Below are 19,318 nucleotides of genomic sequence, written 5' to 3' on the forward strand. Positions count from 1 at the left end.
GACGAGAGACGTTGCTATTTGCATAGCAGCAAAATTTAGAAAATCAAACATCCAGGAAAACTAGAGAGTCTCACTTCCTAGATTAATGTCACAGCCCAGATGAAACAAAAGCTTACCATGCCAAGCTTTGTGGGAAGTAGTAGCTTTCCAGTTGGCAGAGTAGTGTTGAAAAGGGAACAAGCTGATGAGGAACAAGCTGAGCTGCTTCAGGTGGGGCAGGTAACCCACCAACGAGCACTCTCTGGGAACTCTAACGACTCCCGAGTGCTCCATTACTCCAGCTAATCTACCCAGAGCCACTGTCAGCTGACGTGGATGGGAAAAGACACAAAGGAAGGATGGAAGAGCATGTCTGGGTACTTGGTCAGGGTTTCGCCAGGAGTACAAGTCCTCAGAACTTATACTCACCCATTTATTGGTTTATGTTTGAAAAAAAATTACTTGCAGATTCTGAAAGAAATTAATTATTTAATAAAGTTTCAGTGGGCAACAGGAATGGATATGGACACAGAATGAAGGCTATGACCACGAGGCTTCTGGGTCTTTGCCTTTAAAAAACCCCACGTGACTGCATGCACGAACCATTCTGTGTCAATTGTTCATTGACAAAAGAAGCGACAACTGACTCTTGGTACTGTGTGTGAAGATTATGTGAGGGAATGGAATATGCATTAATTCCTAGATCTCAGCACTCAAATGTAACAGAACATAAGTTATTCCGAATAGCAGCAGCAATAGTTCATGGGCCAGGCGGGCATTCATGGACCAACACCCGTGAGCTCCTTTTGAACTGTACTTAAAATGGTTACATAGTTCAGGGAGGAATAAAAATGCATGGAAGAAATCTAGAATGTTGCTTCTGCCTCAATTTGCCCATGAACTTAGGGGGCAGTCAGAGTTTGTAAGTGGAGAAGTAGAGAACACCGAGTCTTGAGTGCTCATACATATACATACCTTACATATATACCACTGTTTTTTTATGGATGAGTTTCCTCCCTTCGGTTGCTCTCGCATTTTAGGGTCCAAGATTCACACACTAGCAGAAACTTGGTTTGCATTCATGTTTTTTATACCACAATCCTCAGGGTTGTTTACAATTTGTGGTGAGACGTAAGAACAGCAAGACTCCAAAGTGTGAATCAATGTATTTTCCCAGACTTTCTGAGATGATTCAATCCTAAATGTTCTTAAAACATTTAAAAAGCTTAATTTATTGATGGATACCCTCAAGTTGATTCCGACTCACAGCAACCCCATGACAGAGAAGCAGGACCCCATAGTGTCTTCTTGGCTGTAATCTTTACAGAGCAGATCACCAGTGTTTCTCCCACAGAACCCCTGGTACAAACCACCAGTCTTTCCGCTAGCACCCGGGGGCTGAAGCACCAGGCCACCAGAGTTCAGCAAACCTTATGTAAAAAGCTTTAAATATTTTCTGCTTTCTTTTCAATTGAGGTTTTTCTCTGTTTTCTTTTGTCATTGTTGTTGGTTGGTATCATGCATTTTGTGTCTGTGAAATCCTGGATAGAGACAGTAACTGCATTGTGATTACCTATGGGCACGGCAGGTGAGGTCTGGGGAAATGGAGAGCTAACAACACTGAGTGCAAATAGAAACGTTCTGGACCTGATTGCGGTGATGATCGCACAACTCTTGTTAATATGACTGAATGATCAAATTGTACGATACATGACTTATATGTCAATAAAACAATATTTTTATGTGTGTAAATAACTGTTAAGCAGCACCTGTGTTTGCATGTAGGGAGCATTGCAGGTTAATTGTGCAATCTCTGGGGCTTTCGGTTTCCCTTTTGCAAAATGGGAATGAAAACCTGTGTCTTGCATAACTTACAGGGCTGTTGAGAGAGTTTCCGTGATATGTATTATTTTATGGAATATGGTAGATCTATGTTGCAGAAGAGTTCTTAATGATTGCTTTTCCAGAAGTAGATTATTAGAATTTTCGTCCAAAGTGCTTATGGGTGGACTCAGAATTCCAGCCATTCGGAATTCAAGCACCTAACTACTAGTTGTTCACAAAGATATATATATATATGCATGTATGTATGTGCATGTACGTATATAAAGTGCTGATTCCATGTAAGCTGGTGTCAGTCTCATGGGTCACAGCTAGAATCTTGGCTTCTTTTGGATTTCGCACTGGTCTACAGCCTCTTATGAAAGAGTAGCATAGCACAGAAGAACCCCAATATTTTTCTAGCTCACTTGGGCCCCCAAATGGCTCTTGAGTCATTGTGAGTTATACACAATTACATGGGTTAACTGCGATCTCATCTTCCACAGGTAAACTTTGGGTTCCTAGACAACACCGTAGGATGCCCGGAGGAAAGACCTGTGCACAGTGGGGAGCAGCCTTATTCCCAACCACTGGCAGGAGTCAGCAGAGATAGCTTCCTCCCACCACCATTCCAAAGCTCATGTCATTGACACGTAGTAGTGCATGTTTTTATTTCATTAACAAAATATGACCTCACTCTCCTTTTGTCAGCCGAAAGGGTGAGGATACATTTGTTGCAAACTGCATGCAGATAAAAGCCAGAGTCCTTTGGAAACTACATCCTCCTAATAATAAATAATTTATCTACTATACATGAACATTAGTGCATTTCTTGTTAAAACGGCAAGCTTCCCTCCCCCCCACTTTTACCAAAAAGAAAAGAAAACATTCACTTCTTTATAAATAGTTTAAATAGTTTAAATACATATTTCATACCAAGGATATAAAAATAGCCTTTTTTGGATAAATAAAGACATTTTCATTTACATGGCAAATGACGTGCAATAGTTAGCCACCGGCCACCAACTCTATCTGACTGATTGTCGAGGAGATGACATGCAGCGATAATTGTCCCTTTGCCTTGACAAAAGGAAAAATAGATCAGCAGGAGATACGCTCTCCTGAGGCCAACAGTGCTACGGATATATTGTTCAGGGATGACAATCAGGCGCTCAGGAAAAAAACCTTTGCTGCGTTTCACAAAAGCCACCTAGGACAAGTCCTACTCCACATCCTTTGTCTGGGGCTTCTAGCTGCTCAGACCCTCGGGGTCTTCGAAAGTTTACCAAGTCTGTCCAACAGACCAGTAACTTAATACCTGTACAGGGAAAAAAGAGTTTCTCTTATACTTCTAGGATCTAGAAATTGTTTGCTACAGTATGGAGGGGATTCTGCCTCTCCCTGGCTCCTCACACTGTCTTCTGCTCAAGGGCCACCTTTGCCGGGTCCTCGTGCCTGCCAGAGGCAAAAAAAAAAAAAAAAAAAAAAGGCAAATGAAAGCCATCATGCAGTGAGAGGGGGGCTTGGGATGGGCAACTGCGTCACCTGCGCTGGTATCATACGTTTACAGCTTTGCTCTCTTTCACATCGGCCGAGCTGGTGACAACTTCCAGGGGGACATTTTCCAAGGGTTTGGTCGTGATGGAGGCCATTCCTTCCCGATCCCAAGATCCTGGCAAGTTTTCCAGGCTGAAGGAACTAACGGGTGCTTGGCTGAAGCCGCCCTCCTCGGATCTACTGAGGGGAACCAGGTGCAGCGACGTTTCCGAAGAGGAGCACGCTGAGGCCGAGCGAGAGAGGGTGGCCGAGATGGACTGCAGTGGCGACAGCGTGGGGTCTGAAGGGGGAGAGATGCACCTTAACAACGGCCAGTGACCTTCGTGGGCCACCTGGTAGTGGGCAGGTGACTCGTCCAGGTCCGGGGAAGGAAAAAGGTCACGGGCTGTAGGAGTTTGCTCAGGAGCTCCAGTTTGCTGGGGACTGCACCCCACAGCGGAGGGACCCACACTCCAAAGGTCCGAGGTGACATTTCCGGGACAAAGCGGTGCTTGGCTGTCCGCAGCGGCGCCCGGCCGCCAGTGCAGGCAGGATGGGTGCGGACCCCTGGCCGTCCTGGCCGGGAGGCTCTCCCTGCAGGGGCCCAACAAGGCCGGGTGCGCAGCGCAAACTCTCGAGGGCTGCTGGGGTGACAGAACCTTTTCCAGAAGTTGAATCACGTTCCTCATGTCTTTGCCTAACTGGGAGACCTTCTGGGTCAACGTTGTTACCTGTGCGGGGAAAGCAAAGCAAAAGACAGCAGATCAAGGTCGTGGCCATAAGCGGTGAGATATCAGAGCAGGGAAAACAAATTCGTTAACGGGAAGGTCCACCAAGCTGCTCCAAATCCAGACGGACAGGCCCCGGATGGGGGAGACATCCTCATCTGAAGCCATCCTTATTCTGAGAGATACTAAAAAAAAAAATTAAAAAGATGCTTTTGAGTTGATTCTGACCCACGGAAAGCTCACGTTCTGCAGAGCAGAACTTAAGCTCCATGGGGTTTTCAGTGACTGGGACTGATCAGATGTCCACCGTCAGGTGTTTCTTCTGAGGGGTTCCTAATTTTAGCAGCCCCAAACCATTTTCACCAGACTCCTGAGATAAATGTATATTAAAAAATCCCACCTCACCTCCATCCAATAGCTTTCAACTCACATGGGCCTATACAGTATTTCCAAGGTGAATGCTGTACAGGCGCAGACAGCTTCGTCTTTCTCCTGAGAACGGGCTTTGCAGTTAGTAGACCAATGCCTCACCCACAGCGCCCTGAGGGCTTCTGGGAGACATACTTAGTCTGGAGCTATCAATCCGTGGTGCCCACTAAAATTAGCGCTAGCTGTCCGTTGTCATCTCTCACCTCTCAAATGCCAATGGTTGCCCTTTGCTTCGGAAGCGCTGGGAGGCGCAGCCTGGTATAAAACTCGCTCTGGAGATCTCAAAAGAATGCCACTGGTGGATTTGGGACCTATGACACTCAGCCAAGCACATGCCTTGAGAACACAAGTAAATAGTATCTCTAACATCTGTCATTCTCTAGCTGAGATTGGTACAGACAGTAGGTGCAGGACATATTGCCAACCAGTGATAGTGAGATCTCACACCAGAATTGCTAGGGACAGAGTTCACAGGCAAACGAAACGAAACAAGAAAGCTGCCAAAAATTGGAAAGAAAGTAAGAGATGTGCCAGGTAGGGAAGTACAAATAAGCATTATGTTCTGGGGGCAATCAGTGAACCCCGAACCCTATATAGCCCAATTGTGTCATCTGTGCTTGGTTCAAGTATCTAGCAAGACATTCAGGTTTCCTCAGATTCGCAAGGGGGCTGTGAGAAGCCTTAACTAAGGTAACGCAGATATAGCCCAGACCCTGAAGGTGCAGGGGAGGAGCCATCGAGCAGTTTCTGGTGCTAGTTATGGGGGATCTTTCAGCAAGTTAAAACCAACACTCATGTTCTTGAGAAGAATATTTGAGAGCCTCTCTGGGTCAAGGCAGACTGTGCGATCTTTCCCTCTCTCTGAAATGCTTATCTGTCTGAACTATCTCAGCCCAGAGGGGCAGGAACTGGTAGTTAGACAGTCAGAGAAAGGTTTTTTCCTGGGTCTGGATCTGTAGGGGCCCTGGTGGTGTGGTGAGTTATGTGGTGGACTGCTAACTGCAAGGTCAGTAATTCGAAACCACCACCAGCTGCTGCTTGGAAGAAAGATGACTTCTAGACAGATAAAAGCTTACCGTCTACCAGACTCACAGAGGCGGTTCTATTTTAAAAGATGTGCTGAGGTCAAAAACACCAGGGTGGCAGTGAGTTTGGCTTGGTTTTCAAAGCCTGGGTCCGTGAGTGGGCATGAACTTGAGTGTGGCTATAAAGTTTGGAAAGGAAGTGCCGGGAGACTAGTCTGACTGCATTTCACCTCCCACTTCCCACTTTTTTAAAAGCTCAGGTCAATCTTCCTGTCCTGTGCTCTTGCTACAGTTGGTGAGTGGGCACTGGTGGCTGTAGGTCCTGGGACCCAAGGTGTGTTGCTCCCTGGAAAGTGTTGAGGGTGTAATTCTGTATTCTCTGCTGATTATAAAAACAGGACAAATCAGGGGGAAGGGAATTATTTGAAGCACGCCATAGACTAATTTTCATCAGTGAAAGCTAGTTGTAATGTTTCTTTAGTGTCATGATGTTCTAAGTAAAAAATTAACAAGCTTGACTGTATTTGGGGGCTGATATTCTGGTAAAGTTATCTAAAAGGTGGGTGTCAGGTATTTGCACAGGCATACAATTTCAGTGCTTGTCATAAGTGCAAGTTTCTGAAGAGACACCACTGGGCACATGGCCCCAAATGCTTATGGATCATGGAAATGTCTTACCACTTTATACTTAGAACCAAGAATAATATTCACTGGAGGATTTGTTTTCCTAACGCCACTTATTTCAATAATAAAAGGCCACTAAGGAGCCCTAGTGGGACTGTGGGGTAAGCATTGGGTTACTAACTGAAAGGTTGGCAGTTCAAGCCCACCAGCTACTCTGTGGTAGAAAGATGAATGAGGCTGTTTATTTAAGAAAATATTTATAATCTTGGAATCCTAAAGAACAATTCTATGCTGTCCGATAAGGTTGCTATCAGTTGGAATTAATTAGATGGCAGTGTTTTTTTTATTAAGTTTTTGGTTAAAAGGCCACCAGATGATGGAATTTTACTCGGTCTACTTTTCTGAAGTGTGGCTCTCTGATCCTCAAAGTCAGATAGACCTATAATTCCAGAAAGAAGGGCACATTTATTTTCTGATATAACACAATATAGCAATCTTTTTACTTTTATTTTTAATAATGTTTTATATCTTATACTGAATTTCCCCATGATTTTATTGTATTATAATGAACCACCAAATTCCCCTAAAAGAAGCTGAATCCATCACAGAAAGAAAAAAAATCAGTGCCATCAAGTTTATCCCAACTTGTAGCCACCTGGAGGTCAGAGTAGAACTGGCCCTGTGAAGTCCCTAGAGCGTAACTCTTCAAGGCAGCGCTCCTCAACCTGTAGCGCTCCTCGACCCCTTTGGGGTTTGAATGATCCTTTCACAGGGGTCGCCTGATTCATAACAGCAGCAAACTTTCAGTTACAAAGGAGCAACAAGAATAATTTTATGGTTGGAGGGTCACCACAGCCTGAGGAACTGTATGAAAGGGCCGTGGCATTAGGAAGGTTGAGAACCACTGCTCTAAGAGATTAGAAAGTTTCTTCTTCCTCCTGCTAACCCCCCTGGCTACCAGCGAGATGGGGGTAGTTGTTTGGCCAATTCAATATCGATAATGGTGTCCAAACTAAAATTGCTCTTCGAGTGGAATTTCTTTTTAAATAGTTTATTGACATATAAATTCACATATCAGACAATCTAATCCTCCAATTATATTAAGAAGAGTTGTACACTCATCACCACAATGAGTTTTCAGAGTTTCCTGTCTTACTCACTGTTTCCAGCTCCTTCCTCACTTCCCCTCAGCCTCTGCTATCCACCTTGGTAGTTATGGACCCAGGTACTGTCTCTAAATTTACTGATCTTGGATTTCATGAATAGAAATCATATAGAACACAAACCAAAAACAAACAAAAAACTCAGCAAGGACAAAACAAAACAGAGAAGGCCTTCAATTGAAAAGAAATTAGAAAACCTCAAAACAGAAACAACTTTTAAAAATGGGTCACAAGGGAGATCAAATGATTCAATGTTACATTTTAACCTAACCACATCGGACACAATTGACTTTACAGTGCTCTCTGTGTGATAGTAAGATGACTCACATCTCTGGACAGAGGGGATCACTGGAGACTTAATCCAGGTGGGACCCTGAAAATGGATTTTGGCTTCTACTGTCATCTGCAGCCTTCTGCTAACAGGGTGTTCCCAATTTAAGCTCTGACATCATTCCCCTCTTCAGCTTTGGATTTTATTATTTACAGTCCTTGGGTAACATAGGCAGGTGTGTTTCTTCCATGTGGCCTGAGATGATGCTTCATCTAGATGGCTGCTTGTTTTAAGACTAGCTGGGCACCATCTAGTTTCTTTACCACATTTCGCTCTAGCACACATATCTTCAGTGATGTGATCTCTTCATGAAAGCAAGTATTGAGTCGGGTCATGTCATTTGAACTAATGGTTCTTAGATTGGATGAGAATTAAGTGCGAGCCCCAAATCCATTCATATAGCTCTGACTTATATATGTCTCTGGTTCACTTTAGAGATGTCATATCATTTTATGATAGATCATCCCAGTAGGGCATAAGGTGAGTCTACTGACAGTATCATTAATTTAACTAATGACATGGAATTTAAAGCACTATTGAAAAGAGCAAATTATGCATGTGCAGCTTTTCAGACGGAAATGAATGAATAGTTGGATTGTACAGATTAAGCATTTAAGTGACTAGACACTACTTACACTAACAATGGGGGTTAGTGATAGGGCAAAACTTTCAATAACACTCATTCATAGAGGCAGAATCATGCCTACCAGACTAATACAAATCATAAGAAATCAAAGAGAGCATTAAAATAGTAAAATATTTTGTAACCCCAGGCCCCAGGCCATCCAATTCATTGAGTATTCTCAAAACAAGAGATCCGAACCAAAATCTAATGTTCATAAATTCAATAACTTTGCAATAGTAGTCATCTGTTTCTCACACTCGGATGTTTCAGCCATAGGGGCAAGTATGTATGTCTTTTTCTTAAATCTGCTACAGGTGAGTTTGAGGTAAGGCCCTGGTTTTTTAGTGGGGTTTCCACATTGATTCCTGCTGGTGTAGCCTATGAAGGATGTTGTGTGCATTCAAAGGACAGGGTCTTAAATACTAGTAGTCGATAGCACATGGCCTGGGTCATCAAGGGCTGGACAGAAACTAGGTCAGAAGTGTCTCGTCTAGGAGCATAGTACCAGGCACATTCTCCCCGTGGGTTCTACGCAAGTGTTGTTGAGCATGTTTCCCTCATGGGAGGATGATTCACCCAGTTTACGGAACAACAGCAGCATAATCCCTTCTCTGAGACACCCATGCTTCCCTACCCCACCTTGACTTTAATTTCCAGTCAGGTTCACTTAGCCCTCTTATAGGAGTGTCTGTTGATTTGGGATGACGTTAGTGCAATGTTGTATGACTAAACCACTGGCACAAGCTGACCCGAGGTCTTCTCAGTCAAAGTGGATTTTAAGATGTACATATAAAGGGAGTAATATATGGTTCATGGGGATTGGGCAGGCTTTCTACCTTTTTGATTGAGACAAGATTAGAAGATTACATGACCAAAGAGCAGAAGCCTGGCTTGTCTTGGTGTTTGCTTGCAGAAGCTGACTTGTCTTGCTTTCTATAGAAGCAGATTTGTACACTATTTGTCCTTTTGTGATTTACTAACTTCACTCAGTATAAGTTTCATGACTTCTTTGCTATTTTTTCAGGGATGCATAGTATTCCATTCTGTGTATGTAGCAGAGTTTATACATTCTTCTACCGATGAGCATTTGGGCTGTCTCTTGCTTTTTGTTAATGGTGCTGGAGCATACATTTGTTTGTGTTTGTCTCTTACTTTGGAGGGATAAATGCCCAGCAAAGATATTATTGGGTCATATGGCATTTCTATTCCCAGATATTTTAGATATGGCCATCTCTCTTTCCACAATGGTTGTACATAGTTAAAAACCTAGTAGCAGAGCATGAGTTCCAATCCCTCTGTACCTTCTCCAATATCTGTTGTTCTTTCTTTCTTTTTTTCAGATTGGACTGTTGTTATGGGTATAATACTTTGTTCTTATGTTGGTTTGCATCTCCCAGATAGCTAGTGATAGTAAGCATTTCCTCATGTGTTTGTTAGACAATTTCTTCTTTTTAAAATCATTGTATTGGGGATTATTATAGCTCTTATAACATTTCATTCATCACTTGTTTAAAGCATATTTGTACATATGTTGCCATCATCATTTTCTAAACATTTACTTTCTATTTCAGCCCTTGTTTTCAGCTCCTTTTTTTCCTCCCTCCCCACCTAACTTATACATTATTATAGTTTTCATGTCTTACACTGACCTCTGTCTCCCTTCATCCATGTTTCTGTTGTTTGTCCCCCTGGGGGAGGGGGGCATTGTGTGCCAACTTTTGCAATCGGTTTCCTGTTTCTTCCCTCCTCCCCCCCATCTTCTCCCTACCCTCCTGGTATTGCTACTCCCAATTCTGTTCCCGAAGTGTTTATCTGACCTGGATTCCGTGTGTCGTGAGCTCATATCTGCACCAGTGTACATGCTCCAGTCAAGCCAGAATTAAAGTGGACTGAGGTCATCCTAGTCAGGGGTGAAGAAATCTAAAAAAACTAAAGGAATATTGTGTGTTTCATTTTGCTATACTGCGCCCTGGTTGACTCATCCCTTCCTTGTGACCCTTCTGTGAGGGGATGCCCTATTGTCTACAGATGGGTTTTGGGTCTTTCTCTGGCTTCCCTTGGTCTAAACAATATAGTTTTTTGTTGGTTTGCTTGTTTTGGGTCTTCTGGTGCCTGTTACCTGATCCCATCAATACCTCATGAACACACAGACTGGTGTGCTTTTTCCATGTGGGTTGGTTGATTCTCTGCTAGACGGCCATTTGTTTAACTTCAAGCCTTTAAGACCCCAGATGATATATCTTTCATAGCTGGGCACCATCAGATTTCTTCACCACATTTGCTTATGCACACATTATGTCTCTAGTGATAATGTTGGAAGGGTGAGGATCACAGAATGCCAGGTTGTTAGAGAAAGTGTTCTTGCATTGAGAGAGGGCTTGAGCATAGGCCCAAAGTCATATAAATATAACTAAAATTACATATACATATAAATATATGTACCTAGACAAATACATCTATTTTTATGAATTAATATATTTACATAAGTGCACACCTATTAGACCTGTATCCCTAACTTTTCTTCCTAAATCTTTCCTCTGTTTCCTTTTACCTTCATCCTGCCCCACCATCATGCTTACCCTTCTTCTGCCTCTTAATGATTCCTCTCATCTAGACTGCTATTGCTCCAACACCAGCAGAATCTCTCTGTCCTTCTCATTGTTGCTTTTAATTCCCTAGTTGTTCCTCTGTTTATGGCACTGTTTGCTCACCAATGTTTATCCCTTCTTCCTCTTCCCCCCAGGTCTCTCCGGAACCATTAATCCCATTGCTTTCTCCTCTGGCTTCCTTCCCGTGCCTCTTGATTTTCTGACCCAACAACAGGAGGGGAATTCTACCTGGATGCCATCTGGACTCTTTCCTTGTAAATTGTCCATTCATGTTCTTTGCCCAATTTTGATTGTATTATTTTTACTAGTTGAGGTGTTGCAGAATCCTATAGATTTCAGTAATTAGTACCTTTCCAGTTGCGTCACTGTTAAAGATTTTTTTCCCAATCTGTGGCCTCCTGCTTTCCACTTTTGATGAAGTCCTTTGATATGCATAAATGATTTATTTTAATAGGTTCTAGTAATCTATTTTGTCTTACACTGTGTGTGGTCCCTCTATAATATTATATTTGTGTATGCACTGCAATAAGGCCCTTAAGCTTGTTCTAATGCCTGTATTTAGACTTCTATAACTGCCCTTTGCCTCCTAGTTTTATCTTCTATTTCCTTTTGTCCCACTATCGTGCTCATTTGGGTTTCAGTAATTCCTCTCAGTTACATTGATCTTGATCAAGCCCTACTAGGCCTCCTACACCCTCCTCACCATTGATTTTAGATCACTTGTTCCTTGTCCTTGTGTTTGTTAACACCCACTTCCTCCCTTCCTCCCCCCAAACCCCCACCTCCCTCTCTCCCATGTCACTCTGGAACCCTCGGTCCCATTGTTTTCTCCTCCAGATTGTTTATTCCACCTATCTTATCTAGATAGACATGCAGAGACAATAATATGCACAACAAGCAAGACAGAGATAAAGCAACAATGAAAACAACAAACATCACCAACAACAAAAAGAAAAGCCTATAAATAACTCAAGGTCTGTTTGTTGACCTTTAGGAGTGTTTTCTGGTTGAATCTGATGGGGTACCATGCGCTTTCCCCAAAGTCTGTTTTTGGTATTCCCTGAGGACTTTGTTGCTCTGCTCCTCTTGCTGTTCTGTTGCATGCCCTTAGTGTTTCGCCTCGGTATGACGGGGTCAGATTGGGCGCATTTCCTGCACTGTGTCTCCAGTGTTGTTTCCTGCAGAGCTAGGGGTCAGTGAGGGACATTGTGTCTCATAGTGGGGCCGGCCCTATAGTCCCATCTGTGCATTAGGTACTCTGAGCAGGAATATCGTCCTCAGGGATGTGCTCCACTCTCTTCCCCTCTCTTTATTTGCTCCTTTATGCGCTGATCAGATATGTCCCTCTCTCTGAGCTGTAGCTTCAGTGCTGTCCTCTGAAGTGAATTCTTCTGTGGGAAGAGGGGCTGTCCACGTAGTTGGGATTGGGGCTGGCCCCTCAGACCTCTCTGTTAGTTCTCTGCTTCATGCCAGTATGTTGCACTCATGTGTTGCAGCACTGGGTTGAAATCTAGTCTCTCTTTCCCTGTGGAAATATAAACAATACCCTCCCCTTGGGTGGGATAGTGCCCTGTTACCCTGCCACTCATAATTTTTTCTCTTTTTTTCCCCTTCCTTTTTAGTTGGCTACCATATGTATCCCTGGATTTGGTCTAGCCCCTGCGACTGTTCTTTCTCTGTCCTCAGGATTCTTTCTTTTTCTTGAAATTGGAGTGTTTGACTATGATATGTTGCGATGTTCTTCTTTGGGGATCTATCATATTTGGGGTTCTCTTATCTTCTTGAATAGTTATTTTCTCTTACTTTATGATGTTGGGTAAATTTTCTTCTATGATTTCTCATACGATTTCTCTTCAGAATTTTTGGTTTCTTCTTGCTCCAGGATTCTGATGAGCCATAGATTTTTTCTCTTGAGAGTGTCCTACATCATTCTCAGGCTTTCCTCTGATCCCTGCACTTCCCCCCTTTGCTGATTGTTTCTCCCTTTGTTTGAAGCCAGGTTGATTGTCTTTGATCTCACAGATTCCATTTCGCTTTTCTTCCATTCTATTCATTGGGCCTTTTACTATTTTGACTAATCCTGTTATCTCATTATTTATATCCTGAGATTCCTTTTGATTTAAGGATTGTAGTTTTCTGTGTCATCCACTGTTCTCATGAATGTTCCCCCTATCTCTTGAAGGAAACATAAACATCATCCTTCTGAGTTTTGTTTGGTCATTCCAGGACCTCTTATTAATTGTGCTCCACTGGGCTTGACTGACATTTGCTTATTTATTTTTCTTGATTTTTTGGGGAGGAGGGGTTTACTGTGATGTACCACTAATTCCTTAGCACTATGCCACATCTATTTCAGTGTTTGATCTGCTGGCTCATGGAGGGTAGTTTGTTCTCTCCAGTGACATGGGAGAGGTGTAATAGGGGCTGGAAAACATACCACAGTGAAATGGAGAAAAGGGGAGAAAAATGGGTGAGTGGGGAAAGTGTAGTAAGAGGGAGAAGAGAGAGAATAAAGCAAAAGTAATATTAATAATAATAAACAGTCACCTGGATAGGCCAACAGATATTTGAAAATAATTGGCTTATGCATTTTAAGAGGAATAATCTGAATTGGGCTTGGAAATGTATTTCATGAGGAAAAATAAATAGAAAGTAAAAAGTATTAATGAGTGGGGCCGGAGAAAATTGCAAGCAAATATTCAGACCAGAAGAAGAGGATCTATGTATATCTATCTATATCTATAGATAGGTAGATATAGATAGATATGAAAAAATCATTAAAGAGAGAGATAATTAAATTATAGATTGAAGGAAAATTAGAGAAGGCTAAGAAGATATAAAAATAAAGAAAATACAAGGAGAAAAAGAAGGAACAAAGAGTATGGATATGTAGAGAAGAGAAGGACAGACAAAAGAAACAAAAGCCTGAGGCGTGGATGTTGAGACATTCCTGTTGACAAGCCACATGGAGCTATCATGATCATGGCAGCAGGGCCTTGGAGCTGAGGAGCCACATGCTTTCAGTGCCATGGGATCCAGAAGACTTCCCACCCACTGGCCTGTGATCTTCCTGCACTCGGTGCCATTGCATGTGTTGTGTGAGTCTGAAGAGGAATTTACAGGCTGGTAGAGGACATATGGGTTAATGTCAGACTTATGGACTTGATCTGGACTGGGCTGGGATACAGTTACTCTTTGATACCAAGTTCTTTTTTATATACATATGAGTGTCTCTGGATTTGTTTCTCTAGTCTACCCGGACCAGCACACTATACTTGTCATCTGGTGGCTATATTCTCCATTCCCAAGTAGAGGTTTGTTGTGTGTGTATGTGTGTTTCAGCATTTCAATATACATCTATAGTTCATCCAGTAACTTACTCCATTCTACTTCCTGGGAATATATACTAAATTCTCCCCAGAAGAGCCACTGGAAAGTACTGTCCCTCAGAATCAGGTATTTTAAAAAGGCCATGGTGAAGTTTTTCTGCTTCAGGGAACCAACTGGTAACACTTGCATTAAAATGGCCAGACCCAAATTTTTCTGCTTTGCTGTTGGTATGAAATCCTAGGGACTCAGGAGAACACTTGTCTGGGCTTTTTATCAGAGAAAAAGAGATACCCCTGGAGACATGCTGCAGTGATTCTGAGAAAAAGTCAAGGTCTTTTGAAATGTTCACTCCAGGTTGTCAATATCATCACCTGCCAACCCTCCTATCTAAAGTGCATGGATCTCACTTAAGTCAGTATCATGTGATTTCTATACTGCTGACATTCACCTAAGGGTTCCATCTTGCATGGATTAGCCCTTTCACCAAAATTTCAGAACAGTAGGCATCATGTTAAAACTGAGATTCTGTAAGCTTTGTATCATTCTGAAACGAATTTTTCAGCTACCAATAAAAATGCATTCGATTGACCTTTTATTGTAGGTTGAATTGAAGAATAGCTTTACATTTTAGGCACCTCAACCATTATTTTATTTAAAATTATTTGATTAAAATTATTATCAAAGTGCTTTTATGTACATTTTTATTGGTTCCAAAATATCACTAAGATGCGATGTAGAGAAATACATAATTATTTTCTCATTTTAAAAATGGAAAACTAAGGACAGGAACTAAATTGACATTTTTAAGGCCAATATTTTATGTGGCAGTCTTTGCTTTTCTTCAGAAATATATTATCTAATGGAAAAGAAATATGACTTAAAGAGAAGTCAGAAGTTTTGTTAGAGTGTTTAGAATTTATGAAGATTCATGGGTTCAAGCTCTCTGGAAAATTAAAGAGCTGTTGATACAGAGGACAATCATTCCACAACAAATTATTTAAAAACAAAATAAAATCTCTACCAGTTGCTATAATCATTTTTGGGTGACCTGAACCTCCAGCTTTAAGTTAGCAGCCAAATACATCAATCATTTGATTTTCCCCATCCAGGAACACATAACAAATTATATCAATACCAAGAAGGGAAATTTGAAAAATAACCCAAAAAACCAAGATAGGAAACACAGAACCAGTGAAAATGTTAACATGGACATATTTCTGAGGAAATATTTTCCTACTTTCCAAAATAAGCAGATAAATAATCTTGTAATAATACTAACATATATCTGTATATGAGTAAATACATGGACCTATAAGCTAAACAGGAAGAGGAAGGCAAATGAAGCTATACTTATATATATTGTAATTCTACATATGTGTTATAAACATATCCATGTATGTAATAGCACATACAGGGGGAAAAGTGATGGAAATTACTTAACCACAACCAAATGAGTCACTAGGTCTGGGAGCTCAGGACCATAGACTCAGGGTATCAAGGCCAATTAGCATAAAGTATCTTATCAAGACCATGCTCTACATTCAACGGTGGTGAGTAGCAACTGGGGTCTTAGAAGGTTGCGAGTGGTCATATAAGGTATAACTGGTAGTCTTTTCCTGCTCAGAGCAAAGATAAATGAAGAAAGTCAAAGATGCAGGAAGACAATTAATCCAAAGGACTAATGCACTACAGGTCACAGACTCCACTAATCTGAAACTCGAAGTAGATGAAACTGAGCTTCCACTGATGTCCACTCTGGAAGTCATCACAGTACGAAGTCCTGAATAGAGTGGAGGAAATATATAGAACAACATATAGCATCATTAGAAATGACGAGGCTTATGGGTCTGAAAGAGACTTTGGAAACCCCAAAGACCAGGCCCTTTAGATATCTTTCAGGTTTTGAATCAAACATCCCTTTAGTCAACTTTTACCCAAATAATCAATATGTCTACAAGTTGGGCAATAATACCCGGGAGGAATTTGCTCCTTAGAACAATCCCATAGGAGATCAAAAGAGCAGCAATTGACCAGAGATGCGTCTCAGAAGGCAGGAGGGACTAGGAAAAGCTGAATGGAAATTGTGATGAGAGGAAGGAAGGGGGAAGAGAACCATTACATTGCAGCAATTGTAATAAATGTCAAGAATCAAAATGCATATGAAGTATTTGAACAGGAAACCAGTTTGTTCTGTAAACTTTCACACAAGTCACAAAAAAGAGTTTACAAAACAACAAAAAACCAACAACATGAACAGATATTTTTCCATGATTGAAATACCTCTTTGCTCACCACATTGTTTTTCGTTTCAAAATTTTAAAATTGTGATTGAGGTGAAGGTTTACAGAGCAGATCTTTGGTTTTACATTCAACAATTCGTACACATGTTGTTTCAACTTACACATTGCACTACTCTCAATGTCCTATCTTTTATCCCACGTCTTCCCTGTGTTTGCTCTTTCCATTCCTCCTTGGCTAATGCTCAGAACCTCTTGCTTGCATCACTGCTGCCCCTGCTCGCTTTGACGGTTGATTATTCTCACACACAGTTGAGTTCAGTTCCAGACCAGAAAGGGGAGTAGGTGCCATCGTCTTAGGGGTTCCCCCAGTCTCTATTCAATCACTAAGCCTGATCTTTCCATGATCTTCAGCTTTATTACAAAATATTTTTTCTAATTCTTTTCAGAACTCTTTAATTATGATCCTTTTCAGAGAAATTTGTAGTGGTGGCTGGGCATCACCTAGTTCTTTTTGTCTCAGGATTGTGGAAACTCATGTCTGTGTGGTACACAAGTTCACTGGCCTAATAGTTTTCATTGTGTCTTTTGATTTCCATCATTCTTTTCTTTCGATGAAGAGAGACCAATAGCTTCACCTCAGATGGCTGTAAGACCCAGCCAGTTTTTAAGACCTAAGTTGTGACTCACCAAAGCAGGCTGGAGACCATTGTCTGTGTTATCTAGGCTCTGTCCAGTGAATTGAGTGTTCCTCCAATACTACGGTCTTGTTCCCAAGGCCCAACTCTCCATTCCAACAATGGGTTTGGTTATATCTGAAAAGTTGTCACAAGTTTGCCTCCTGTCTGCTACACCATATTCATGGTCTACTCGCAACAAACGGAAAGACGCATAGACAGATGTCTTTCGTCAAATCTATGTATGTTTGTAGGTATGCTTTCACTTTTCTTCTCACATCTGTTTAGCCTGCACAAGTCGATCCAAGCATTTATTCACAGATTGCCACTATTACAGGGTTATATATATAATAGTATTTGAATTATCTTTAACTCTTGCAAACCTCAGTATCTCTCCCATGTGTCATTTTTTTTGCCAACTTCCCTCTTATTGCACATTACTTTCTTCTTCACTGAAGTTAACACTTGCTTACCCTCTAACCCTCCTGCTTTTCTCTTTCCATCCCTAATAACCATTAAGGATAATTTCTTTTACTCTGGAATCCTTTTCTTGGCTTTTTATAACATTGCCTCAATGGCAGTAAGTTTGGTTTGGCTTGAGTTTGGTCTCTGACAACATTTGGCCATTTGTGATGAACTAATTTCTACTTCTCAAAGAGTTACAGTCTTGGAAATCCACAGGGGGGCAGTTCTACCCTGTCCTATATCGTCACTTTGAGTCAGAAAGCACTCATGTCCGCGATTTTGGTTCTTTGAATTTCATTCAGCATCCAGTCTTCCACATTCCCGAAGTTGTAAAATATTTGGAGGAGTCAACATTGTTATTCTTCATTGTTGCATAGTATTCCATTGTTATATGTAACATAATTTATGTATTCATTCTTCCACTTGTAGGCATTTATGTTATTTCCCTCTTTTTTGAAACTGGGAATAGTGCTGTGCTGAACATGGGTCTCTAGATATCGACCAGGCTCATGGCTCTATTTCTCTGGGATATACAGCAAGCATAGGGTTTTCTGGGTCATATGGTATTTCTAGTCACCTCTTTTTGAGGGAGCTCTGTACTGCTCTCTAAAGCGGCTGCCCTATTTTACAGTTCCACTTACTGTATATTAGATGAGGGTTCCAATCTCTCTGCACCGACCTCAAACTTTGCTGTTATGTTTTTGCTAACTTTGCTATTAATGTTGGGTGACATGACTTCTCAGTGTTCTGCACATCTAGCTTTTACTGTAAATTTGCTATAAGTCTGAGGTCATGGCCTCTGAATGGGTCTCCAGAGGATTGACTGGTTCCAGGAATGTAAACAAGCATTAACTTTTTCAGAAAACAAAATTACTATACTAGTTTGAATGGAAAAGAACAAAAGACTCCAGGAAGTGGGGAAGCTTTCTTTAGCACTCGAGGGTAATGATCAATTTCTGTGAGAGAAGATCTGTCACTGTGTCTCTCGAGACACACCCCTGTACCTTATTAAAGTTACAGGAGGGAAGTAATCCACATTAGGTAAGGGGACGCTCCTCTTCCTTCCAAAGGACAAAGCCAGCTGTCACCAGGAGAGACAGCATCTCCCGGAGGTGGGGACCCTGGTGACATAAACTGGGACAACATACTGTCACAAAAATGTGGTAAATTGGGTGTCTGAAAGATCAGTTTTGCTGTACTTTTGTTTCCTGCTTCCTGTTATGCTTGCGAGATAGAAGGCACAGCATACAGCGTCTCCTTTAAAAATGGCGAGAGCCTGGCATTTGCTAAATAGTTACGTGGCTACTCTGTGAGCAGGATTCTGTCCATTAAAAAAGGCAAGACTTCAAGCTCTGACTCAAAATCAAAGTAGGTATTACAAATAGTTCAATGAAAACAAAAGAAAATTCATTTTGATCAAAGAAAATTTTTCCACTTACCACCATAACTACTTAAATCTGTAATTTTTTGTCACTCATATAAGAAAACTCAGCCTCTTTTTGAGCAGATATTACAATCCCTTTAACACAAGCCCATCTCCTTGTTTAGAGGCCCCCAGGCAGTCCTGAGTATCTTTCACAGTACAGAACTGATGGGATTGATTTTTCCCAACTACGCTAGGGCTTTCTTGAGAACAGAAGCTGTATTATTTATCTCAGTAATTCCTGCACTTAGGACACTGTCTAGACCATAACATCCTGGACGGGTTCTCTCTGTTACCCAAATTATATTGGAAAATC

The 19,318-nt window shown here is 41.5% G+C and overlaps 1 protein-coding gene across 1 annotated transcript in view; it reads right to left on the reverse strand.

The window, feature by feature from the left end:
- Positions 1 to 3,356: 3,356 nt before the first annotated feature.
- The window catches only part of KCNH8 (potassium voltage-gated channel subfamily H member 8), a 422,222-nt gene continuing 406,260 nt past the window's right edge, over positions 3,357 to 19,318 (reverse strand). Inside the window, exon 16 of the mRNA XM_075548953.1 lies at positions 3,357 to 4,067. Coding sequence (XP_075405068.1) covers positions 3,357 to 4,067 — 711 coding nt within the window. The remainder of the gene's footprint in view (positions 4,068 to 19,318) is intronic.

The sequence above is a fragment of the Tenrec ecaudatus genome, chromosome 4, assembly GCF_050624435.1.
Source record: "Tenrec ecaudatus isolate mTenEca1 chromosome 4, mTenEca1.hap1, whole genome shotgun sequence".
In the NCBI taxonomy this organism is placed as follows: domain Eukaryota; kingdom Metazoa; phylum Chordata; class Mammalia; order Afrosoricida; family Tenrecidae; genus Tenrec; species Tenrec ecaudatus.